The sequence below is a fragment of the Rousettus aegyptiacus genome, unplaced genomic scaffold (genome assembly GCF_014176215.1).
Source record: "Rousettus aegyptiacus isolate mRouAeg1 unplaced genomic scaffold, mRouAeg1.p scaffold_m13_p_6, whole genome shotgun sequence".
Lineage (NCBI taxonomy): Eukaryota > Metazoa > Chordata > Mammalia > Chiroptera > Pteropodidae > Rousettus > Rousettus aegyptiacus.
Genome location: NW_023416309.1, coordinates 74,118,853 through 74,144,105, shown reverse-complemented (window position 1 = coordinate 74,144,105; position 25,253 = coordinate 74,118,853). Strand labels below are relative to the sequence as shown.

Below are 25,253 nucleotides of genomic sequence, written 5' to 3'. Positions count from 1 at the left end.
GGATGAGAAAGGAAGAAGGGGCCCAAGGGAGGAAGCAGAAAGGTAAGGCTTCCTGAATGTTGGGTAACCCTGAAGGGAGGTGAGTCTAGGGTCCTTCCTTACTGTTTCTTCCAGATCTGCCCATAACAGGTACTTCACCCCCCAAACACAGTCCCAGACCCCTTGCTCTTCGGAGGATGGGGGGCATCCTCACTGTGAAAAAAAAGGGGTGGGCATGCTGGCCCAGCTTCCTCAGCAGCCGATCCTGCAGGCGGGTGGGGGGCCGGGGTGGATTGGGCATTGGGGGGAAGGCCTGGTAGGTGGCGATGAACAGGTCTTTGCGGAAGGACAAGCCCAGCACGTCCAGGTCTTCGCGGCCATATCGGAAGGCGCAGGTGAGGGTCACAAACACTGGCAAGGGAGGGCAAGGTGGGGTTGTCAGGAGGCCCTCTTCTCTACTCCCCCCAGTACCTAACAGCAGCTGCTTCTCCTCAGCAGCATAAGAGTTGCCTGAATCCTACTCCTGGCTTCCTCCTCAACCCTCCATCTCTTTGGGGCCCCTCTCAATGCCAGCCCATCTCTCTTCCCCACCTCCCCACCTCCCCTTGGACCCCTGGAACTGGGGCCAGTACCTTTGCGGTCCTTCAAGTAGTCAGGGTCCACAAGCACCACACCATCTAGAAAAGAGACACATGAATTCATTTCCCATTGGGGCCTTTCCTCTGTTGCTGGGCCCAGGAACTTCTTCCCCTATTGGGAGACGAGATGCCCCTTTCTGGGCATACTTACCTACAGGATCCACTTTGTCCAGGTGATCTACAAAGTCCCGCTTGCCCAAGTACACAGTGAGCTGAGGATGGAGAGGGTCACAGGGAAGATTGGGTAGGAGGGTGGGCGGGCATCAGAGGCTTACACGGGGTTTCCCTGCCCTTGGTCTTCCCAGGCTGGGGTGTTCAGCCTGGGTTTCTCCCAGTAGGGCTGGAAGGGGATGGGTGGCGGGGATTCCCAGAGTACCTAACCTTGAAGTTTTTTAGCTGTTCCCTAATATCTTTTCACACCTCTGCCCATCATTTGGGTGTGTATGTTGGTTTGTGGGTTGCTGCCAGTTGGGGAGGGGCTGTAGAAGGCCAGGCCTTCAAGGGCCTCTAGGGTAAAGGCTATAGCCTGGTGGGGCTGTTAACTGTTCCCAGCCCCAGGAACCCTGAGTTGTTGGTTCCTGAGAGGGCTATAGGCATGGGCTTCTGACTCTTCTCCCTTGGCCTTGCTCAGGGACCCAGGCTTGTCCCCACCCAGCCCTGTGGCTGGCTCAGGCGAAGCAGCCTTTGCCGCAAGGGGCTTCAGGAGGGAAGGAAGTTGGCTTTTAGCTGTCACAGGAAGTGGGGAGCTAGGGGTTGGGGAACGTCTAGGGGCAAGCTGGGCCTTGTAAGGGCCCAGGGAGGGTCAGGAAGAAAAGCACTGTAGGAGACTCACCTTGCAGTTAGGGCTCGACTTCTTGAAGACCCTAACAAAACAGAAAGGGAAACCCCACTGCCTCCCTCAGACTCAGCAGGGACCCTGGTGCCAGGACCTTGTCCCTCCCCAGCCTGAGAGGCAGAGCTACCCCAGGATTCCTGTCTGGAGGCTTTGGGCTTTGCCCAGCCCTGTCTGTCCCACTTTTTCCTAGAAGGACAGGTAACCACAGGTCCTTAATATTCCAAACATCACAGCCCCACCTCACTAGTTCCATTCCTCCCATGGCAATGGCCACTGGTTCCCAAAGGAACCACCCTGGGTCTTCCCAGAGGACCTCCTCTAGGAGGACCTGAGTGGGCAGGTTGCAGTATTATCTGTGTAAGATGTAACCTGCTTTCCATCTTCTCAGGTCTCCAGGTCCAAAGACTTGGAAGAGTAATGACCTCGGCCTTTTCCTCTAAAATGGTTTCTACTATGGGCACTACCTAAGTGTGACCCTACTCCATTAACCTCCAACTGTCTTCATCTGATTTCAGCAGCTTAAAAGTCTGTTTGTCTTTCAAGACCCAGTTCAGATATCACCTCCTTTAGAAAGCAGATGGAGCCCAGACTCCAGTCACTCCATTTATTGGGGGTTCCTGTTACACCTTGTTTATGTTTTACTTGTGGTGATATCATGCAAGGGCAGTTTGCTCTGTACTGTCTGCCACACAAGACTGTGAGCATCAGAGGCCTTATTCATTTAGGCATCCCCAGCACAATGCCAGCTATGTGACAATGATGATGATGCTAACATTTACGGGTGAATACTCCACACCCAGCACTGTTAAGAGTGTTTCATGTGTGTTGACTCATTTAGTCCTCTTAAGAACCCTTGATGGGGGTCTTAATATTCCTATTTATAGGTGAGGAAATTGAGGCACATGGAAAATCAAGTATTTTACCTAAGGTCACAGTATAAATGGTGGATCAACAGGCACTCTGGTTCTGAGTCCATGCTCTTAGTCACTAAACTATTACACTATCCTGCCTCTGTAACTGGCATCAAATTTGTTGAATTAAAGGAGAGTCATTTCCTAGTTGCTGAAACAATCTAAGCCTGGACTTTAGCCATTGCTGGAAGGATAGAGACGTGTCTGGCAACTCCGATGCTCTGGCCACTTGTGGGCTTGTCTTTTGCTGTCCCTACAATCCACTCCCGATCCACTCTGCTTCAGCAGTGATCCCTGGGAAGGGTTTCCAGATAGAACTTGAAATCCTACCAACTGACCCATGCCTCCTCCAACCCCACTACCTGTTTTTGCTATAACAACTTCATTTTCCTCTTCTTCCCAGAAGGCCAAGCTATCTAAAGGCCACAAGGCAAAGGGTATGGAGGTCCCCAGGAATCCCCATCCAATAAAGGGGAGTAAACATTGATATGGTGGCAGCTAGAATAAGCACCCCAACTCTTGTCCCAACTTGGGGGCTGACTGCTATGTCATCATTTAGCTCTCCTTCCTCTTTGCTCTGGTTTTCCTCCTTGTCTCAGTGTTTCTTTCTATTAGGAACCCTGGCAGAGGGCTGCAACAGCCATAATCATTTGGCCAACTGGAGTGTGGCTTTAGGTGATTGCCCTGGAGCAGCTGCAGGGAACCTGCCCTCTGGATCCTAATCCAGCTAACCTGCCAGGCTAGGAAGGAGTAGCCTGTGTATCCTGAGGCTGGCCAAGGAGGCGGAGTGTGGGGTGACCAGGGAGGTGCCTAGTGAGAGGGGGACACAGGAGGAGATGCCTCCTCACATTTCCTGCTATTCTTTCCATTTCCTGTGGCCCAGAATTTGATGGGGGTGGGGGAATTGTGCCAAGTCAGCAGTCCCCCTTTGGTCCATCCTTCCTCCTCCCTGAACCATATAACGGAAATCAGGGGCCTCCCTCAAGTCAGTGACTTCCCCTTTCTCTGGGGTGTTTTACCCCTAATCCAGGACACCAATCGTTCCACAGATCATCTCTCCAATACTGGTTGATTTGGTCCTCAGAAGCCTATGTTCTCCTACTCTATGGGTGGGGAGTGGTGAGGCTGATTTGAGACTATTTTGCTGAACAAGTGACAGCTCAGGACCAGGCCCCCATTCCTGATCCCCTGTGGATAGAGGCAAACATCCTCATTTTTTTTCCTCTTTTGCTCCAGCTCCCCAGGGACTCAGGCATTCACCCAAAGCTCCCTTGGGGGTGTTGGGTCACAACAGGAAGTGGATTTTGCTAGAGATCAAAAAAGAGAACTCGGGTGTCAGTGGAAGGAAGGAGCCTCGATTGCACAGAAAACATCCGGGGAGTGGATAGCGTGCCTAGAGCAGATACTGCCTCCCCTCACCCCCGGGAACAGCGGTAAGGCCAAGGCTCGGGGAGGGTCGCTACGCACTCTGCTCCCCCAAGATGAGGCGGTTGCTCCTAGCAACCCCCAGGGAAGGAAGAAGTTTAGGAGCGGTGTACCAGGCCTTCAGGACAGGTTAGGGCAGCCCCATTGCCTGTGGGGTATTGGGACAAAAGGTTTTACAGTGGCTAGGCACGAGTTGCGAGCGGGGGCGGGAATCCCCCTCTCAGCATCCACCCTGCCCCTACCCGACCCCTAGGGGCCGGCCACCTGCTCCTTCTTCCTCAGCCCCTGCATCGCAGCCTGCACCGGAGAACCCAGTGGTCCGGCCCCCACATCCCTGCGAGAACACAGACGCTGGTTTTCCGATCCCCTTCAACAGTCGCTTTCTGCAGGGGCCTTGGCATGCGTCCCCCTCGTTATCCTCGAGGACCTAGGCATGCGGCCCCAGATGGCTGCCCCCTAGAGACCCAGGAGTCCGACTCTGGATTCTCTCTCCTTGTTGTCCTTTTCTGCAGACCGTGCTGGTACCCGCCAGGAGCAGCCGCCCACGTCTCGCCGCGTGGCCCCACCTCCCTTACCTGGTCCCGGGTTTCTCCCCCATGGTGCGCGCGCCAGCCGCCCGCCGCCCGCCGGGTTCGCGGCTCGCTCGCAGCCTCTTAGCCCGCTGCCAGGTCCCTGCTCCTCCCCGCGCCACTGCGCACGCGCGCCCTCCTCTCTTTCTCCTCTTCCCCCTCCCCTCCCGTCCCCCCACCTCGGATCCTAGGGAACCAGGGCCAGATGCGTCAGCCCGGATCCCGCGCGCCGCCGCGCTGCACGCCCACTCTTCACAAACAAGCGCGGTGATTGGCTCCGCCTCCTCCCCCTCCGCGATCCAGCCCCACCCCTCAGGGGAGATCCCTCCCCGGCGCGCGCAGTCCCAACTCCCGAGCTCTTCCCGCCCATCTCTCTGTCCCTTTTCAACTCTAGGAACTGATTGGACATCCTTAAACGAAGGCGTCCGCCTTTCTGGAGATTGGAGCCCTCTGATTGGCTCCATACATGCAGGATCTCCTCCTTTTTGTTTATTTTCTCAGCAGTGGCGGAGTTGATGGGGATGATGGGGATGATGGAATGAGCTCTAGCATGGTCTGGAAAGGAAGGTGAGGGGATGCGCAAGTGGGTGATTGGATGAGCGGTTCCAGTTGCGTGATGCTTGCTTTTGGTGCTCGCTGCTCTCTCTCTCACCCCAGTGCTTGGTGCCGCCTTTGGCCCATCCTTCGGCTTTATTGTGGCTTGTCAGCTCCCCCTGGTGTCTGTCTTTGATCTTTGCAGGGTTACTTTTCCTAATTTCTCTGACTACTCGCCTCCATCCCCAACACATTGCAGCTTCCATCCATCCATCCATCCATCCGTCCATCCATCCGTGCCTATTTTGTCCTTGTCACTGTGGTAGGCGATGGGAACACAGACATGAATTAACATAGCCCCTGCCTTCCTAGTAGAGTTGAGATATTATGATCTCAGGAATGCTATAATGATGGTGTGACTCAGAGACAAAGCAACTATCAGCATTTTGGGGTGGGGGTGGGGGGAGTGCAGGCTGTTCAGAGGAGGGGACATTTGAGGACAATCTTTCCGAATGGTGAACAGAAGTTGAGAAAAGGTGTTTCGAAGAGTGAGAAAGTCGAGGCACATGTGTTCTGAAGTGTTTGCGGAATTAGACAATGGGAGAGATAAGGCTGTGGAGAAATATTGGAACAATGTGAAGGATTTGGTATAGCATGTGAAGGAATGAGATTAAGATCCTTCCCTGGAGGAGGGCATATGGATCCAGTAGTGTTTTTTAAGTAAAAGAGTGGCATGATGAGGTTTCTTTTTAGGAAGATAATTCTGGGCTATGCAGAGGGTGGAGGGAGTGGGACAAGGCTGTCTTAGACTAAAACTAGTTAAGGGGAGATGAACCATAGATTAGAAGGAAGAAGAGGGGCAGGCTGAAGAGTCATTTCTAGGCACATGAGACAGTTTCTGAGATCATCTTTAAGGTTTAAACACAGGCCTTGCCCACCAGCTGCCACCTCCCCACTCCTCAGTTCGATCACCACCTTTTAAGCTCATTCTTCACCCTTTCAAGATTTCAGCATTTCTTTTAGACTCATTAATAATTTTTGTCGAAAGGTCATAACCAGAAGGTAATAAGATCTGTACTGTAATATATCTAAAGTAATTTTGGAACTGAAAGATAAGTGGTTCTGCGTGGAATAAAAAAGACTGTCTTTAAAGGATATTAATAGAAAGACAACTTTAGGAAAGTATTAAGGCCAGAAAGAATGAAAGAGACATACCATATTCTAGGTGAGAAAAACCATTATTATAAAGTTGTAATTTCTCTGAAAATTGTCTGTAAATTTAACACCATATCAAAATAAGAGTGGGACTTTTTTTGTGCACAAAGATAATCTAATAATTGGAATCTAATAAAATTCAAATCCAAGAGTTAAACCCAAGGGTCATCTTTTTTCCTCTTGTACTGCCCTCTTTCTAATCCTTCAAGTCTTGGCATTCTGACTCGAAAATACAGTAATTCAGCTACTCTTGTCTTAATCACCATTCTCTATTACCTTGTCTATTATTATAGCCTCTAACAATGGCCTCTTCATTGCTCTCCTTGCTTCTCTCTTGGCTTTCTAGTCCCTTTTCACACAGCAACCAGAGTGGTCTTTTCAAATATATCAGTTCTTGTCACTTCCTGCTTAAAGCCTTTCAGTGCCTTCCAAATATGTGAATGAAATCTCATATTTTCACCTTGGCCTGCTATAATTTACAAGACTTATCCATACCCATCTCTCTGACCTCAACACACATCACATGTATCATTCTCCTTCTCTTTATCCTTGAGCTAAACTAGCCTTCTTGCTATTCTCCAGCAAGCCCAATCCCACCTCAGAGCCTTTGCACATGCTGCTACTTCTGTCTCGACAAACTTTCCTTTGACTCTGTATGACTGATACCGTCTTGCCATCCTCAAAGAGGGCTTCTTTTTAAGAAGTCCCCAGTCCAATCCACATCACTTTATCACATTACCCCGCTTAATTTTTGACTCATAGCAGTATCCAAAATTTACTTATTTTTTTATTTATTGAGTGTCTCTTGTCTAAAATACAAATCACATGAGTAGAATCTTGTCTTCTTCACTATTCTCATCACTTAGGAGGGTGCCTGACGCATAAAAAATGCTCAATAAATATTTGTTAATAAATGAATTAGTCAGATGAAAGAGAATGCCTGTTTTTAATTTTGACAGGAACTGGCAAAATGCCCTCTAGAAAAGTTGCATCCATTAACTTCCCTGTCAACAGTGTAGAATAGTGCTCTACACTTTATATACATCATCCCGATACTGTTTATTTATCTTTTTAAATTTGCGAGGCACGTGTGTTGTATCATTTCTGTAGTTGTAAATGTAGTTAAACTATGATTTCGTAAAAGGGCCAGTTCCTTAGATATCAGTGCTACATAGAGTGAAAGTCCCCGGAGACTCCGTTACTTTAACTGATAGCTTTCGGACTTCGGCGCCTTTTGTCCTGACCACGTTTTCTGTAAGCGCTATTGGGCCGCCCCTGGGCCGCCCCTGGGCCGCCCTTGGCCCGCCCCTGGCCCGCCCCTGGCCCCCCCCACCGGCCCACCCCATGGCACAGCCCTTCACACCTCGGGAACTAAGCGCCGCATCCCCTCACCCCCCAGGCCTCTAACCCGCGCATGCTCTCTTCTAGGTAGATGCCGGAATCTAACTTTCGTTCACTCAACGCGCAGGTTCATGGCCCCCTCCTTACGCCCCCACCCCTTGAGGCGACAGTCGCAGTGTGTTTGCGTCATCACGCCACGCCACCACTAGAGCCCTGGTGAAGATGGCGGCAGCCGTTCTTAGTGGGCCCTCGGCAGGCTCCGCGGCTGGGGTTCCCGGCGGGACCGGGGGTCTTTCGGCGGTGGGCTCGGTCCCGCGTCTCCGCCTGCTGCTGCTGGAGAGTGTGTCCGGGTTGCTACAGCCGCGAGCGGGGTCCGCCATTGCCCCCGTGCATCCCCCAGTCCGCTCGGCCCCACATTTGCCCAGGCTCATGTGCCTGTTGCGGCTGCATGGAACAGTGGGCGGGGCCCAGGTGAGTCTGGGGCCCGTGTGCCTTGATGAAAGGTTGGCGTAGCACCTGTGCTCCAGGTTCACGGTGAACTGCAGCAGCAGTAGGGAGGTGGAGGGAAGGCGAACTGGAGACAGAAAGCATATCCGGGTATTAGTCTGACGAGATTCACGCATTTTTTCCTTTATCAGTCACACAAGTAGAAATTAAGAGGAGAGGATGGGTCTCATTCCTTTATTGCGAGGCTATCTGTAGTCACACATGAAGAGATTTGATTCCAGGCCCTATCACTCACTAGATCTTTGGTATTTAGCTTCTTTTTTCTTCGGCAGTATCTCTTTTTATCCTTCAGTATTTGGGCTTTCTTGCCTCCGAGCCTTTGCTTTTACTGTTCTCTACTTGGAATCGCTCCCTGTGGCGCCTGCCACCAAAAATCTTTTCAGTTTTCTGTTAATTTGTCGCTGCCTTTGGGAAACCTGTCTAAACCAGTTATGATTAGCTAGCTGCGCTTTGCTACACCATACTGAAATTGTCAATTTATTCATTTATACATACAGCCTCCCTCCACACCCACGTAATTTGCCTTTGGTTTGTTTTATTGTGTGTGTGTATGTAACTAAAAAAAAAAAAACTTATGGAAACTTTCAGATTATATATAGTAGAGAAAATAGTATTTTGAACCACCCCACCCTATGCTGTTCCCATCACTCAATTTTAACAACAGTTTACCAGTCTTGTTTCATTCCCACTGTCCCAACTCTGCCTCCCCGCTCCCACTGTAGCATTTTAAAGCAAAATCCTAGATCTCATTTCTCCTATAACTGCATGTGCTTTGAGGGACAGAGTGTTTTCTTCTGCCTTGTATCTCCAGCGCTTTATAGTGTCCCATTCCCCAGCCAGTAGCCAGTGATCTTTTAAAAAATATCAATGAGATTATCGCATTTTCTTGCTTAAACTCATACAGTAACTTATCACTGCACGAGGCTCTACATGATGTGGCCTCTGTTTACCTCTTGACCTCATCTCATGTGACACCCTGCCTGTCTTAACTGTACTCCAGCCACCCAAGCTAATCTCTTCTGGACCATGCTGAGGCCACTGCTCATCAGTTCTTTGCTGGGAAAGTCATAGGAAGGTGAGCTCTTTTAGGTCTCAACTTACATGTCACTATTTCAGAGGAGTCTTTCCTGACCACCCCTTAAAGTGTTATTTCCCATTCTAGTCATTCTTTCACATTATTCTGTTTTGTTTCTTTCCTAGCATTTATCACTCCTCGAAAGAAATTAACTCATTCTCTGTAATATTCTCTCTTGTTCAGTTTAAATTCCATTATAATCACTTCCTTGTTCCTCTCCCTTCATTGAGCTTGCCTGGCAATACCCTGTTTGTATTAGATCGAACTGCATATTCTTGCCTGTACTTGCACAGCTCAGTATAGTTGGAGAAAAACATGTATCCTTCCTGACTGATCTCACTTTAATTTCATGGCATCTCACTTTAAATTCATGGCTATCATCATCTCAAGTGGACCCTTAGTGTTGCCTAGCAATCCTGTTACATTTCCACTTTCCTAGACAACTTCTGATTACTTCTCTCCATTCTTGCTCTTAGCTAATGACCTCACTTTCTATTTCACTGAGAAAGTATAAACAGTAAGATGGGAATTCCCATAGGCTCCCACCACCTTATCTTCCAGCTTTACTGCATCTGTGCCCATATGCTCTGCCTTCCCTCCCATTACTAGGGATAAACTGGTCCATGCTCTTATTTAAGGCCAGCTCTTTGCTTGTGCACCAGATCTATCCCCTCTCTACTTAACACAAGTACATTGCTTCAGCAGTTCTCCCACTTTTCCATCATCAGATTTTCCCCCTCTCGGGTCATTTTTATCAGCACGCAGCTCAAAGCTGCTTTAAAAAATCCCCTCCAGCCCCTGCCTCATTACTCTACTTTTCTTTATGGCAGAACTTGCTGTTTTTGATTCTCGTTTGTACTTGATGTCTTTGATTCTTTGATTCTTCTCCCATTTTTTAAAAAATAGCATTACTTTTAAATAATTTAAAATTTATAGAAAATGTGAAAGAATAGTTCATACAATTCCTGTATACCCTTCATTCACATTCACCAAATGTTAACACATTTAAGTGCATGTTTGTTTTACCATTCTCTCTATTTTTTCCTCGTCCATGTAGTAGTAACTTGCAGATATAACACTTTTTACCTCTAAGTACATCAGTATTTCCTTAAAAACAGGACATTTCTTTACATAACCACATTCTATCAAAATCAGAAAATTAACATTGATATAATACATGATTTAATCTATGAATCATTTAAGTTTTGTAAATTGTGCTAAGCATGCCTTTTATAGCAAAAGAAGTTTCTAGTCCACGAGTCAATGTAGGATCATTTCATTTATTTGTCATGTCTCTTTAGTCTTCTTTAATCTGAAGTAGTTCCTCAGTCTTTGTCTTAACGATCTTGACATTTTTCAGGATTACAGAATAGTTATTTTATAGGATATGCCCCAGTTTGGTTTGTCTGCTATTTCCTGTTGATTCAATTCAGGTTATACATTTTTGGCAGTAATACTACAGAAATTATGTGACTTCCTTGGTACATCATATCAGGAGGCACCTAATATTTCTTTGTCCCATTATTGGCAGTGTTAACTTTGATTACTGGCCAAAGTTGGTTTCTGCAAGATTTCTTCACTGTAAAGTTACAGTTTTTCTTTTTGTAATTAATACGTGACCTGTGGGGAGATACATAAAATGCTTTGTGTCTTGTCAACCTTTTACAAACTTGTTTGAACATCCATTAAAGATTCTTCTCTGAATGAATTATTGCTATAATGGTTGTCCTATAGAACTCATTCCATTTAGGCTTTCAACTTAGCTACTTCACTGAAACACCCCATTGTTGAGTCATATGGTAATTCTTGAAGATCGTCAGTGACCATCAAGATATTTAGAGATTCGCAAAGGTCAAATTTGGGTCCTCATATTACTTGACTGACCTATCTGTAACATTTGATAGAGTTAGTTGGTAATGCCTTCCTTCTTGTAAAATTTTCTTTACTTGGCTTCTGGAATATCACTCTTGATTTTCCTCTTACCATACTAGTCACTTGTTGCTAGTTATCTTTAGTAGTTCCTCCTCACTTCTCTGACCTCTAAATGTTTGAGTGCCCAAGAACCCAGTCCTTGTACTGCTTTTTTCACTCCCTTGGTGAGCTGACCCAGCTTTGTGATTGACAACTCCCAAATTCATACACTAACCAAGATTTATCCTATCACCAGACTCAGCTACCCAACGTCTATTGGGGATCTTCCTTTTTCATGTTAAATAGACGTCAAAATGTTAAGTAGACATCTGAAACTGAACCTTGATTCTAACCCCACAGAACTGCTCCTCTTGCAGTATTCTTCTTCTTAGTAAATGACTAGTTGCTCAAGTTATCTCTGCCTTTATCTCCTATCCGTATCCAGTTTGTTGTCAAATCCTGTTGGCTCCATCTTCAGAATATATCCAGAATTTGATGCTTTGTAGCCCCACAATTCCTACTTTCTCTAAGCCGCATCACGTCTTTCTTGGAATATTACAACAGCCTCCTACTTCTGTCTCTTTCTGCCTTCTCAACAAGGCAACTCAAGTGTCGCTGATGTGTTTTAAAAATAAATCAATCAGACAATACCTCTGCCTCATTCCCCTGTTCCCCCATGACTTTTAGTCAGAGTAAAAGTTAACAGATGCCCATATGGCTCTACAAGGTCTGTCCCTGCTATCAGAACCTTTATTTTTTTACTGCTTCCCCTTCTCTTGCTTATTTTTCTCCAGAGACAGTTTACCTCTTGTCAGTCTTCAGATATGCCAAGTGTGCTGTCATCTCACAACCTTCGTTCTTTTTCTTTTATTTATTTATTTTTTATTTTTATTATTTATTATTATTTATTCCTACAGCACCTGGTCTTCCTAAGTGGTCTCCCATCCAAGTACTAACCAGGCCCGACCCTACTTAGCTTCCGAGATCAGACATATCGGGCTTATTCAGGGTGGCATGGCTATAGACCATGGACTGTGGCTTCACTGGGGTGCGAATCCGGACCTTCTGTGTGTAAAGCAGATGTGCTAACCGCCACACATGGAACCATGTCCCCTTTGTTCTTTTTCTATCCTCTGCCTGGAACATTTTTTTTTTTTTATCAGTATGCCTTTTTTTTTTTTTAAGCAGTTTTATTAAGATGTAATTCACATACTATACAATTCATCTATTTAAAGTGTACAATTCAGTGGTTTTTAGTATATTAGTAGAGTTGTGCAACCATCACCACTATCAGTTTTGGCACATTTTCATCACTCCAAAAGGAAACTTACCTATTGATAGTCACTCCCCATTTCGCCCATCCCCTCTCTGCCCTTCAGACGTAGGCAACCACTGATCTACTTTTTGTCTTTGCAGATTTGCCTACTTTGACCAGTTCACATAGATGAATCATATAATATATGGCTTTTTGGGTCTGGCTTCTTTCACTTAACGTAATGTTTTAAGGTTCATCCATGTCTCAGAACATCATTACTTTTTATGTCCAAATAAAATTCCACTGTATGCACGTACTACATTTTGTTTATCCATTCATCAATAGATGGACATTTGGGTTTACACTTTCTGGCTATTATGAGTAATGATGCTTGAATGTTCATGTACAAGTTCTTGTTAGAATGTGTATTTTCATTTCTCTTGGGCATATATCTAGAGTGGAATTGCTGGGTCGTATATGTAACTCTATGTGTAACCTTTTGAGGACTGCTAAACTATTTTCCAAAGTGGCTGCATCATTTTACATTCTTATCAGCAGTGTATGAGGGGGTCAGTGTTTCTTGCTCCCACTTTCTTTTAGGTCTTTGCTCAAATTGCCTATTTGGAGAGGGCTTTGATGCCTACTGTACATAAAATACTGTCTCCCCTATTTCAGCCATTCTTTCCTTTCCTTAGTCTGCTTTATTCTTCCCCATGGCACTTAGCACCATCCAACATACTATTTGTTATTTCGTCATTTGTCTATTTTCTGTCTTCTCTAACATGGAATAGAAGCTCCCTGCATCTAAAACAATGTCTCACATGAAGTAAATATTAAGTAAATATCGACTAAGTGAATGAACATTTCCCTTTATGAGAGCAGGGATCTTATTTACTTTACTTATGTATTAGCTCTGCATACCTTCACTTAACTCAGTGCATAATATGTGTTTGTTGAAAGAATGAGTGATGAGTACAGTTAAGGTGACATAGGGACCCTAAGAGGAGTCTGACCATTTAGAGGATGGAGAGGTTACTTGTGGGAGAGGTTCTTGGAATATGAGAGGAGAGGGCTGGAAGGAGGCTGTGGTTGTCTAGGGCTATGTTGACATTCTTAACAGCTCTAAGAAAGCCAGGGATGGAGGGGGATTTGTGTGGGAGTGAAGGAGGAAGGGTAACAGATGAGTTCATTGTCCATTCAGTAAGGATTTATGGATATCTCTTTGCTATCCCTGCTCAGGGATACACAGGTGAGGCAGACCCATCTTTGAGGTCTGGTAGCTGGGTTGAGTTGGTCTGTCCTCTGCATAGCAGTAATTTGTTGGTGGAAAGTGAGAGAAGGGGTGAGGCAAGATGTAACTTGAGGAAAGGCTGTGGAACAGGCTGCTGTGTATGCCACCTACTAAAAATAGAGTGAAGGCTGAAGGCCTCTATAGAGGAATGGTCTTTTGGCTTCAAAGGAGGTGCGACTTTAGAAGAAGCTTCATAGATGCCAGGAAAGGTAAAGGCTTGGAGAAATTCTGCATCTTTAGCATCCTGTTCCTGACTTACTTCCTATTTTCTTTCCTCCAGAATCTTTCAGCTGTTGGGGCATTGGTGGGTCTCAGTAATGCACGTCTTGGTTCAATCAAAACTCGGTAAGTATTTAATCCTATTTTTTCTCCAGGGAGATGTTTCCTTAGAAAGTGAGCTATACATCTGTCCATCCATTTTCATGACCCCATGGATTCAAGAGATTTCTCCATTCCCAAGAGGTTGGAGTGTCATTCTTTTCATGAGCTCACTTGAGTTGAACCCCACCTATTCCAGTCCCAAGTTTCCTATGCCCCACCTAGAATTATCTGTTTCCTTCTTTTATTGCTACCTTCATCTCACTCCAAGTCTTGTAAGTATTTCAGAAGTTAGAAACCGCAGTGACCTGGAGGTGAAGTCTTGATATAGTCCAGTGAGAGTAAAAGAGTGGTAAATAGCTTTTTCTGAAGTCTCCTACCCACTTGTTATCACTCACTTCTTATAAGGTTTGAGGGCCTCTGTCTGCTGTCCCTGCTGGTGGGGGAGAGCTCCACGGAGATGTTCCAGCAGCACTGTGTCTCTTGGCTTCGGAGCATTCAGCAGGTCTTGCAGGTAAGGATTCAGTTGCTGCCCCGACCCAACCCCCCCAACCGTCCCTTATTCTCCATTCTTTATGTGGTAAGGATTGAAAATTGTTTATCAGATTTAGTAACACAAGGGTTGAGACCGTAGTCCAAGTGTTTTTGGTGGAGGAGTCTACATGGAAGCCAGATAGCCTGGAATGGGAAGTGAGTAGGAGAAGGAATGGAAATAGGGAAGATAGGCAATCCTTTCAAAATGTTTGGCTCTAATGGTAAGGGAGAGAAATAACAGGACGAGTAGAGAGGGTGGGCTTAAAGGAAGATTTTTAAAATGAGAGAGATGAGCGTGTATAAATGTCAGTGGGAAGAGTCCATTTAAGAGAGATTGGCTAGAAATACAGGAGAAAGGTGGCTAGTTAATAGTGTAGGGTTCTGAGAAGGAAGAGGATAGGCTCTAATGCACAGTGGAGGGGTTGTCTTAGATAAAATGGAACTTAACCTCCTCAAGTGTGACAAGAGATGGGAAGGAGAAGGAAGGTAAAGATGAAGATGGAATTTTCAGGTTTGGTAGTGGGAAGCTGAGGGAGTGCTCATCCTTGGACTTCATTTTTCTCTCTGAAGTTGCAGGTCTGGTTATATAGAGGTGACAGTGTTGGAAGAAGGTTTGAGTAGCAGAAAGAATTAATCCGGGATAAGTGCAGTAAGATTACTGGAGAGTGTTGAAGGCCCATTTGTAGTTGGTATGCTTATGTATTCTTACTTTCTTAATGAACATTATTTGTCTCTCTGACACATGGGCTCCTCTGATCTAGCAGGAGATATGTATGTGCTGAATGCTTTTTCCTTAGATACATGTTAATTTTCTAGGGAAGTCCTAAACCCAAACCATTTTTTTTTTTTTTATGAGTTCCTGGGTAGGTTTGAGCTAGCTTGAAGAGATGGAGTAATTTTATTGTGGCTGAGACTTTTTTTTTCATTCTGAGTGAGCTCTTCTCCATTCCATTCTTGGGAAATATGTTATGGGAAACTTAAGCTCTTGAGATCTTCCAGTTAGATCTTTAAGGTATGGCTTCATTACTTTTTTCTCCCCCCCTAAACAAATTCCTAGGACCCCAGATACCCCTAATACTAAAATGTAAACACATGTCCTTTCTGTAGACAAATATGTTACTTTTGGATACTCCATATCTTTAATGCACTCTGTTCCTAGTGGATCTGATGGTAATATTGATATTAACTGAGGTGTTTCTCAAAAGCCCCATGTTGTCATACCTTTTGTTCCTCCTCCTCTTGGTAACCATGAAGGTGAGTTTGGAAGCATGGGGTGTTGTTGCTCTTTAGTCTCAGGACCCACCCCCCACAATGGAGTTGGCTGTGGCTGTTCTGAGGGACCTGCTTCGATATGCAGCCCAACTTCCTACCCTCTTCCGGGACATCTCCATGAACCACCTGCCTGGCCTTCTCACCTCCCTGCTGGGCCTCAGACCAGAGGTAAGACCCCTCCCCAGTCACCCTATCTTTGGCTCCTCTCAGTGCCTGCCTCACTCGGACTATTTGGGTTAGAAAGTGTGATGGGCAGTGATTGGGAAATAGGTTCAAAGAAGTGAGAAGAGGGAAGGGCCAAGGAAAAAATTTATGGAGAAGGGACCTTGAAGGGTAGTGGGGTGGAGATGGGATCTATGGGGACATTGGTCTCTCACCTTTCTTTCTGTTTTTTCCCACAGTGTGAGCTCTCAGCACTGGAGGGGATGAAGGCATGTATGACCTATTTTCCTCGGGCTTGTGGGTCTCTCAAAGTAAGTATTTGTGGAAATTCCTCTTGTTACCTACTAAAACCTTTTAGCTGTCTCAATTCAGATTCCATTGCTGAGGTTTCCAAGCACCTGCTTTCTGTTTGTTCTATCACCAGTCTCCACAGCTATATTTATACCACCTTGTAGCCCTTTACATGGATTATCTCATACAAGATGGCTGTACAGCAGACCCTTATTAGGTCAGACAGGTAGGGGGTCTGTGGGTCAGGTGAGGGAGGAGGTCATTAAAAGGATTAGTATTTTTTTCAAGGAGATATATTAACAGATATGAATAAATTTTGCCAAAGCAGTAGCAGTTAAAGGGCCTTTATAATTGGTACATCTGTTGTTTGCAGTTTAATTGGGTGCCAGCTAGTACCTAAGAACAAATGGTGTGTTCTGTAGACTAAATAAAATGTCCTCTTGTTTTGTTATACTCATTGCTTGACAAACCATTGGGCATTCCCTTACTCAGATGGAAGCACAAATCTATATAGAGAACTGGAATTAGCAGCAAATTAATAATTATTTGTATAACTGATGTGATAGCTATATCATCCATCAGTGTTATCAGTTAACACTGATGGATGATATAGAGTTTGTCATTCAAATTATCTAGAAAGTAAGATTTCATGGTTCTGTGACCAACTCAAGAAAGGAAAAGGGAACTTAGTAGGTACCCACAACATGCCAGGTACTCTTCTGAGTGTCTGAGATGTGTCCTTTCATTTTATCGTTACAGTAATTATGTGGAGTTGGTATCACCGAACTAAACAGAAGAAACAGGCCCAGAGAGGTTTAATTAATTTACCTAAGGTTGTTTATCTGGTAGCTATAAAACCAGGGTGTGACCCAGATCTGTTTGCCCTTAAAGCTCCAGTTTTTTCCACTTAACCAAATTCCCTGGAAGCTTTTAAGAATATAGGCAGGACTGGCAGATAGGTTTAACACAGACACCAGCTCTGATTAATTATTAGTGTCTTGAGAATGATTGTGAGCCAGATGCAGAGCTCTGTGGGCACATATGCTGTGATCTGGGGGTGCTGTCTGCAGTGGCTTTAGTACTGGTTACTTGCACTGTCTGAAAAGTCCCTGAGCATATGATGTTTCTCATTGAACATGGGGTCATGTCCTTGTTGATTTTTCGTTTTTATATGAATGCCATTAATGAACTATAGGTCATGGAATTTTTGGGTAGGCAGGGCAAGACTTTTGTCAAGAAGGTATTTGGAGTAACATGGATTTTACTAAAATTTGGAAAAGGTTTTTTTAACTAAAGTTTTACTAAGTTTAATAAAATCTGCCTTCTGAAATGTTCATCGTGAGTAGTGGTCAGGAGAATTAATCTGTAATTCCCAATGTTTGGTTGGACATGTAGTTTTTGAAGTTATGGCCTGCATTTTGAGTATCCTTTTCAGACTAAACAACAAAACTTTCTTGTGATGTTAACAGGGTATGTATGTCTTTATTTCTCTAAGAATGTAGTGTCATCTGGAGAACATCTAGCCATTGAGGGTTTTGGCTTTGTCTTTTGCCAACATGTCAGATAAGAATCTGTTTTGTGCACAGGCCGTAGGGGCAATTTGTACTTGGAAAATCTGGCAGACCAGTGCTTAAGAAACTGGTAATTGCCATTTTGGAGTGTTATCTGTTCTCCGTCCCATCCCCCAGAAGCTACCAGGACAGTTATAATCTCCAAACTCAGGATTACTCCTCCCAAATGATGTATCTTAAGCATTCTGAGTCCATGAAGTCATTCGTTAGAGGCTTTACTTCTCCTTGCCAAATTGATGAGTAGCAGCATGCATACATACATGATTGCCCTTCAGATAAAATGCTAACTGAGCCATTGCTTTAGCTTGCTTTGTGGATCATCTGGGCAGACCTGTAGTCAGAGCCATGTCCCTGTACTCTACTCTATTGCAGTCACACAGGCAAACTTCTGTTGGCCTTACCCCAGCTTTTGGAGCCAGAGTCTCAGGAAAAATGTGAGCGGTTAGTTGGCCAAAAGTGCTGAGTGCCACTATAGTTGGGGCATTGTCAACTCTCTAAGAAATCTCATTCTTGGAAAAGCCGGTGAATGAGGAGACCTGTGGGTAGTTACTGTTTTGGGGTTTAAGTGCTCTGAGTTTTACCACATCAGACATGAAAGTGCTGTCCAAGTCCCAAGGGAAATGGTTCCTGGTCTTCTCCTATCCTTCCATTAACCGTAACAGTACTCGTCTCATGGTCAGTAAGAATCCCGAAGTGTAATGTGGGCAACTAAATGATTATGCCACAGGGTAGGTGCGAGGGAGTCCTTAGAAGATTGGTTTCTGAACCACACACTGACAGGCTTCTGTTCCTGCTTTGTTCCTGTAAGACCCCTGCCATATGCCTGGTGCCGCTGCCGATTTATCTTCTGGAAGTTTACTTTGTGCATGTGATGCCCCTACCCCCTAGATAAAGTCCATCCTCGTTAGGCTGGGAATTAAGGCCTCAACCTGCTTCTCCATGGCGTCTTCTGGGTCTGTAGTTTCCCTCAGTGTTCCTCCCTCTCTGTTCTCATGGGGATTCTCCCTTTTCTTCTAAGTCCAGCTTAGTTCTACCCTCCCAAGTCTTGCCTGCCAGCATCAGTCCCTTTTAACCTTTCCTCTGTCCCTGTCTTGGTACAGTGCCATCATTGGTTCCAGATTGTTGTTTTCTACACATTTGTCTTCTGGACTAACTCACATCCCACTGAAGGTGGAAATCCCATCTCATTCCTTTTTATAGTTCTGCTTCAGTGTTCTTATCCTTTTTTATGCCATGGACCCCTTCTCAGAATGTTTTTAAATTCATAAAATATATGGAATTATAAGGGAAACTGATTCAGTTCAAATATATATTTTAAAAAATTATGATAGAGTAGTATGTCCTCCTTTATTAATGTATCAAACAAGGTCTGGCAGCAGGTCTTACAACTACCGAATTTCAGATTAGTGATACATGTGGATATTTCAGATACGTGTTATAATGTAAAATGAAAATGAATGACTTCTGCTACTAACAGTTAGAGGTTCTGCTAATACTACTGAGGCTTTTTGTTGACATTTCTAATTGGAAGAATTACTATATTTCACTTATAGGTTAGTGAAAATAACATAATCCTCCCCCCACCACCCGCCCCATCTATTTCATAGGCCCCTTTGATTCTACCCTCAAATAAATTGTGGCCCAGGTTCAACACTCCTGTGCCAGTGCCTTCACATGGTTGGCAGAGCAAATGTTTGCTGATATCCCTGAGATGTGCTGCCTTAGTTCTGCCCCGTGATCTTCCCTTCTCTCTTGACCTTGGCCTGCCCTTCCACTTCTGGTTATTGTTTCAACTCCTAGCTTGGACCCTTCTTGTCTAAACTGGTAGAGAGTTGGGAATGGGATTGCTGCTTTTCAGCACTCTTTGTACTTCTGGTTTGAGGGAGATGACTATTCAAAAATTGGCAGCAGGGAGCCCATTGTCTGTGGTGCATGGGCCAGACCCTTTCCCCACCATTAGGCTAAGGGATGAGAGCTGATATTCAGGGTATCTTTCTACCAAGAAAGCATGTCTGTTCCCAGGTGTGATGTCCCCTAGAGTGCTTTGTTTCTTGTGTCTGCAAGGAATAAAAAGGCCAAGGCTTAGATTCTGCTGCTGAGAATGGACAGGGTGTATGTCTCTGACCTTTGGAACTGACCCACTAGCTTTTTCCTCTGTTTTCCCCTAACCTAGGGCAAGCTGGCGTCATTTTTCCTATCTCGAGTGGATGCTTTGAGTCCTCAGCTCCAGCAGGTAAAGGGAAAGGAGGGGGATAGAGAGTCTGGGGATCTGAGTTGAAGCTTCTCTTATCTCTCATTCATAGCATTTCTCTTATTACTGCTTTTGGACTATGTTGCCACTTCCCTCTCTGTTAACATACAAAAGGTACACAAGGCATGACTTTTGCCATTGTGTTTCCATCTGTGTCTTTCTGCCTCATTGTCCCTTTCTGTTTTCCCTAAGAGCTCTCTGTGATATTCATCTTTCTTGGCATTGGTGGGGCTGGGGGATTCTGGCTGGGCTGATTACCGTCTGACCAGGTTTCTGACCTTTCTTCTGCAGTTGGCCTGTGAGTGTTATTCACAGGTGCCCTCTCTAGGGGCTGGCTTTTCCCAGGGCCTGAAGCACACTGAGAGCTGGGAGCAGGAGCTACATAGCCTGCTGGCCTCACTGCACAGCCTGCTGGGGGCCCTGTATGAGGGAGCAGAACCAGGTAGGGATAATGGCTGGTAGTTAGTGGCAGAATGGTTGGGGAATGTGGCAGGAGGGAACCGGGAGGGTGGCTCAGTGAGGAAGGGCAGTTAATTTCTAGGTAGAATGGATTAGAATATAGGTGGGTCATCCACCACAAATGAAAAAGGAGGGAACTGAAGAAAGCCCTAGAATGTGAAGGTGATTGTTTCTGTCCAGCTCCTATGCAGTATGAAGGCCCTGGAGTGGAGATGCTGCTTTCCCCCTCTGAAGATGGTGATGCCCATATCCTCCTCCGGCTTTGGCAGAGGTTTTCTGGACTGGCCCGCTGCCTGGGGCTCATGCTTAGGTATGTGAGTGAGTGTTGGAGGGAGCATGGGTCTGGAGCAGGAGGCAGGAGGGGTTGAGATGGAGGTGTTACCTTCATTACGAGGTAGGAGATTGAGAGTGGGTGTGAAGTCACACTGGGGAACCTATGCTGAGGGTCTCCCTACTCTGATTCTCTTTAGCTCTGAGTTTGGGGCTCCTGTGTCCGTCCCTGTGCAGGAAATCCTGGATGTCATCTGCCGGACCCTGAGCATCAGTGCCAAGAATATTGTAAGTTTGTCCTCTGTTCATAGTCTTTCTTCAGTACCCAGGGCAGCCAGGAAAGTAGTGTGGAATCTGAAGCTCCCCAAAGGATGTCATCCCTGAAGTTCTCCTGGACAGCTCCTTACTTTTATCTCCGGGCTTCTCCCAACACACATGTGGGTCAAGAGTGGATTCACTCACATAGTGCACATGCTTCTCTAGGGAAGGGTGAACTAGGGAGCCAGCTGGGCCATTGTTGAGAGGTTCAGCCATTCTTCCCCCTATCCTCCTCCCAGGGTCTGTTTTATAGGGTGGGGATTTGGTTTTGTTGGGAGAGCTGGGGTTGAGGTTTCTTACCTGGGTGTACATATATTTAGTTACATCTACTTTGTCTCCATTTTATTCTGTGTATCGCACTTTATTCCCCCACATCTTACTTTGGCTAACTTTTTATGCAGAGCTTACTTGGAGATGGTCCCCTGCGGTTGCTGCTGCTGCCCTCTATCCACTTGGAGGCCTTGGACCTGCTCTCTGCACTTATCCTTGCGTGAGTGGGACTGGGCAGAGTGTGGTGAAGGGACTGGGACATGCTAAGAATGGGGGTCATTGTCGCGTCTTCACCCCCAGGTGTAGAGGCCGGCTCTTGCGCTTTGGTGCTCTGATCAGCCGCCTGCTTCCTCAGGTCCTCAATGCCTGGAGCATTGGTAGGGATTCCCTCTCTCCAGGCCAGGAAAAGCCTTACAGGTGACCATCAGGGTGGGAATAAAGAGGAGAGAGGATGGGTGGGCTGGGGGTCTCCAGGGGCTGGGAGTACCGAGGGAGGAGAGGCAAGATTTGATGTGTTGACCCCCCTTCCACAAGCTGCCCTTTGCTCTCTGCACAGTGCCATGCGGACTAAGGTGTATGCTATATTAGAGTTGTGGGTACAGGTGTGTGGTGCCTCAGCAGGAGTGCTTCAGGGAGGAGCCTCAGGAGAGGCCCTGCTCACCCACCTGCTCAGTGATATCTCCCCGTCAGCTGATACCCTTAAGGTGAGGCTTCTGCTTACTGTCTCCTCTGCCAAGACTCTCCTCTTATGCCCCTTATCCAAATGAGCCTCTTCACCAAACACCATCTCCTGACTCTGTGCTGCCTTCCTGTGAATGTGATTTATGTTTTCCTCTACCACCAGCTGCGCAGTCCCAGGGGGAGCCCTGATGGGGGTTTACAGATGGGGAAGCCCAGTGCGCCCAAGAAGCTAAAGCTGGATGTGGGGGAGGCTATGGCCCCACCCAGCCACCGGAAGGGAGATAGCAATGCCAACAGTGATGTATGTGCAGCTGCACTGAGAGGTGGGTGAGGCCTGTACCCCACACCCTTGGGGTGCTGGGATGGCCTGGAGTGATATTCCAAAACCAGTTGTTGAAGTGGAGGGTATAGATAAAATGCAGAACCAGCTAAAATCCTGCAGAGAGACCAAATGAAAGAGCAGTAGCAGTCTTGCAACTACCAAGGGTGGGGGGTGGGGGATCTCGGATCCTGCTGTTAGACGGATGGTTCTGGCTGTTTACACTCCCACTCTCCCCCACTCCTGCCCCAGGGTCTCATATCTTGTTTGTATATCTTCTCTGTGTGCAAGGCATCCCTGCCTTGTGGTATTTACATTCTCACACTGGCGGCTCAGTGGGGTTTCCTGCTTCCAATAAATTGCTAATCTAGAAGCAGAAGTAGAGTTGATTACCGTACAGTTAATGGGTAATTTTCCTTTGGGTCCCCTTTATTTTACTGCTTACCACTCCATCTGATGTTAAGAGGAGAACCAAAGCTCCCCGGATCTATCAATGCACATTTATAATATATCTACCTCATCAACAGCCCTGTGTAGATGATTCCCATTTCGTGGTGGAGAATACAAACTTAGAGCAGTAGAATGACTTGCCCTGGTTAGGCAGGGCCAGAGCTGGGCGCTCACTTTGGCCTGTGTGCTACAGAAACACTTGCTCTCAGTCCTGTTAGTAGCCTGCCTCTTACACACCATTCTCCTTCCTCAGGCCTCAGCCAGACCATCCTCATGTGCGGGCCTCTCATCAAGGAGGAGACTCACAGGGTTAGTGGAGCCTGGTCCCCATGGAGAATGGGGAGGGGCCACTGCCTATCCATGTTGAGGGCCGTGCCCCCCTAGGAGGTTCATTTCAACCTGGGAGGAGTCTGTTGGAGAAGGGTTGGGTAGACTTGGTGGTGTCTCTAGGTGTACCCTGTTGTCCTTTTCAGAGACTTCATGATCTGGTCCTACCCCTGGTCATGGGTGTCCAACAGGGTGAGATCCTAGGCAGCTCCCCATATACCAGCTCCTGCTGCCGCCGTGAACTCTATCACTTGCTGCTAGCTCTGCTGCTGGCACCTTCTCCTCGCTGCCCACCTCCTCTTGCCTGTGCCCTGCAAGCCTTCTCCCTTGGCCAGAGAGAAGACAGTCTTGAGGTAACTGCTGACTGGGGCTGAGTGTACTTGTTTGGTTTCTGGTTCTCTACTTTCTGATGCTGGTGGGCTCTCCTTTCTGGTGCCATGTAACCCTGTATTCCTAATGCTAACACTTCTGTTTTTTTCTTTCTCAGGTCTCTTCTTTTTGCTCTGAGGCCCTGGTGACCTGTGCAGCTTTGACCCATCCCCGGGTTCCTCCTCTGCAGTCCATGGGCCCCACCTGCCCTACTCCTGCTCCAGTTCCCCCTCCTGAGGCTCCTTCTCCATTTAGGGCCCCACCCTTCCATCCCCCTGGCCCCGTGCCCTCAGCAGGCCCCATGCCCTCAGCAGGCCCCGTGCCCTCAGTGGGCTCCATGCCCTCAGTGGGCTCCATGCCTTCAGCAGGCCCCATGCCCTCAGCAGGTCCAATGCCTCCAACACGCCCTGGACCTCCAGCCACAGCGAACCACTTAGGCCTCTCTGTCCCAGGCCTGGTGTCTCTACCCCCTCGGCTCCTTCCTGGTCCTGAGAACCACCGGTCAGGCTCAAATGAGGACCCCATTCTTGCCCCTAGTGGCACTCCTCCACCTACTATACCCCCAGATGAAACTTTTGGGGGGAGAGTGCCCAGGCCAGCATTTGTCCACTATGATAAGGAGGAGGCATCTGATGTGGAGATCTCCTTGGAAAGTGACTCTGATGACAGTGTGGTGATTGTGCCTGAGGGGCTTCCGCCCCTGCCTCCTCCACCCGCCTCAGGCACCACCCCACCCCCTGTCACCCCTGCTGGGCCACCAACAGCCTCCCCTCCTCTACCAACCCAGGAGGAGCCTGAAGAGCTTCCTGTAGCCCTAGGGCCTCTCCCTCCACCCCCACCACCTTCTGTTCCAGCCCCTGTGACACTCGCACCACCTCAGTTGGTCCCTGAAGGGACTCCTGGTGGGGGAGGACCCCCAGCCCTGGAAGAAGATCTGACAGTTATTAATATCAACAGCAGTGATGAGGAGGAGGAGGAAGAAGAAGAGGAGGATGAAGAGGAAGAGGAGGAGGAAGATTTTGAGGAAGAAGAAGAGGATGAAGAAGAATATTTTGAAGAAGAGGAAGAAGAGGAAGAAGAGTTTGAGGAGGAATATGAAGAAGAGGAAGGTGAGCTAGAGGAAGATGAGGAGGAGGACGAGGAGGAGGAAGAAGAGCTGGAGGAAGTAGAAGAGTTGGAGTTTGGCTCAGCAGGAGGGGAGATAGAGGAAGGGGGACCTCCACCCCCTAACCTGCCTCCAGCTCTGCCCCCTGTCGAGTCTCCCAAACTGCAGCCAGAGCCGGAACCAGAGCCTGAGCCTGAACCAGAACCCGGGCTGCTGCTAGAAGTAGAGGAGCCAGGGGCTGAGGAGGAGCATGGAGCTGAGACTGCACCCACACTGGCCCCTGAGGTGCTCTCCTCCCAGGGGGAGCTGGAGAGGGAAGCAGGGAGCCCCCCAGCAGGGCCGCCTCCTCAGGAGCTTGTTGAAGAGGAGCCCTGTGCTCCCCCAACTCTGCTGGAAGAGGGGACTGAGGTGGGGGGTGACAAGGTACCACCCCCACCAGAGACATCTGCAGCAGAAGAAATGCAGACAGAGAAAGAGGCAACAGCTCTCCAGGAAAAGGTGAGTGGGCCAGGCAGGGTTGGCAGCTCTCATAGGGAGGGCCAGGCAGGGAGAAGGGGTAGCAGTTGTTTGTGTTAGGGAAGAGGTTTGTCTTCAGCCTTACCCACTCTTCTGTGTATGTGTGTGTGACTGTTGTGAATCTTACTTTGTCCTTAAAAGGAGCAGGATGACACAGCTGCCATGCTGGCTGACTTCATCGATTGTCCCCCTGATGACGAGAAGCCACCACCTGCCGCAGAGCCTGATTCCTAGCCTTCTCCTACACTCCTCGTTTCCAATAAAGTTATGTCCTTGGATATTGA

The 25,253-nt window shown here is 47.1% G+C and overlaps 2 protein-coding genes and 1 pseudogene across 5 annotated transcripts in view; 1 reads left to right on the top strand and 2 right to left on the bottom strand.

The window, feature by feature from the left end:
* ARRB2 (arrestin beta 2) overlaps positions 1-4,521 on the bottom strand; it is an 8,680-nt gene extending 4,159 nt beyond the window's left edge. Inside the window, exons 1-5 of one of the 2 annotated variants that reach the window (XM_016142052.2) lie at positions 4,364-4,483; positions 1,450-1,480; positions 769-829; positions 612-656; positions 194-390 (exon numbers count right to left, since the gene is read on the bottom strand). In XM_016142052.2, coding sequence (XP_015997538.1) covers positions 194-390; positions 612-656; positions 769-829; positions 1,450-1,480; positions 4,364-4,386 — 357 coding nt within the window. In that variant the 5' untranslated portion in view covers positions 4,387-4,483. Of the gene's footprint in view, positions 1-193; positions 391-611; positions 657-768; positions 830-1,449; positions 1,481-4,363 lie in introns of both variants that reach the window. The other variant, XM_016142053.2, reaches the window with a different exon arrangement.
* Positions 388-25,253, top strand: PELP1 (proline, glutamate and leucine rich protein 1). 3 transcript variants are annotated; one of them, XM_016142044.2, is made up of 17 exons: positions 388-3,796; positions 13,767-13,831; positions 14,213-14,318; positions 15,629-15,778; positions 16,012-16,083; positions 19,808-19,867; positions 20,177-20,327; positions 20,525-20,654; positions 20,815-20,902; positions 21,334-21,422; positions 21,503-21,619; positions 21,759-21,906; positions 22,047-22,206; positions 22,906-22,961; positions 23,126-23,332; positions 23,467-24,951; positions 25,111-25,253. In XM_016142044.2, the coding sequence occupies exons 3-17, from the start codon at positions 14,265-14,267 to the stop codon at positions 25,201-25,203; spliced, it is 3,060 nt and encodes a 1,019-aa protein (XP_015997530.1). In that variant the 5' UTR covers positions 388-3,796; positions 13,767-13,831; positions 14,213-14,264; the 3' UTR covers positions 25,204-25,253. The 3 variants fall into 3 exon arrangements, with proteins under 3 accessions (XP_015997530.1, XP_015997531.1, XP_015997528.1); XM_016142045.2 differs by lacking the exon at positions 388-3,796 and adding an exon at positions 4,900-4,924; XM_016142042.2 differs by lacking the exon at positions 388-3,796 and adding an exon at positions 7,601-7,918.
* On the bottom strand, positions 11,849-11,966 carry LOC118604800 (annotated as a pseudogene).

Bases quoted from the DNA above. Each gene is read 5' to 3' on its own strand.
- PELP1 (XM_016142042.2), top strand. From the start codon at position 7,670: ATGGCGGCAGCCGTTCTTAGTGGGCCCTCGGCAGGCTCCGCGGCTGGG. The intron at 14,319-15,628 runs GTAAGGATTCAG...GTTGCTCTTTAG, and splicing joins GCATTCAGCAGGTCTTGCAG to TCTCAGGACCCACCCCCCAC. The intron at 20,328-20,524 runs GTAGGGATAATG...GTTTCTGTCCAG, and splicing joins GTATGAGGGAGCAGAACCAG to CTCCTATGCAGTATGAAGGC.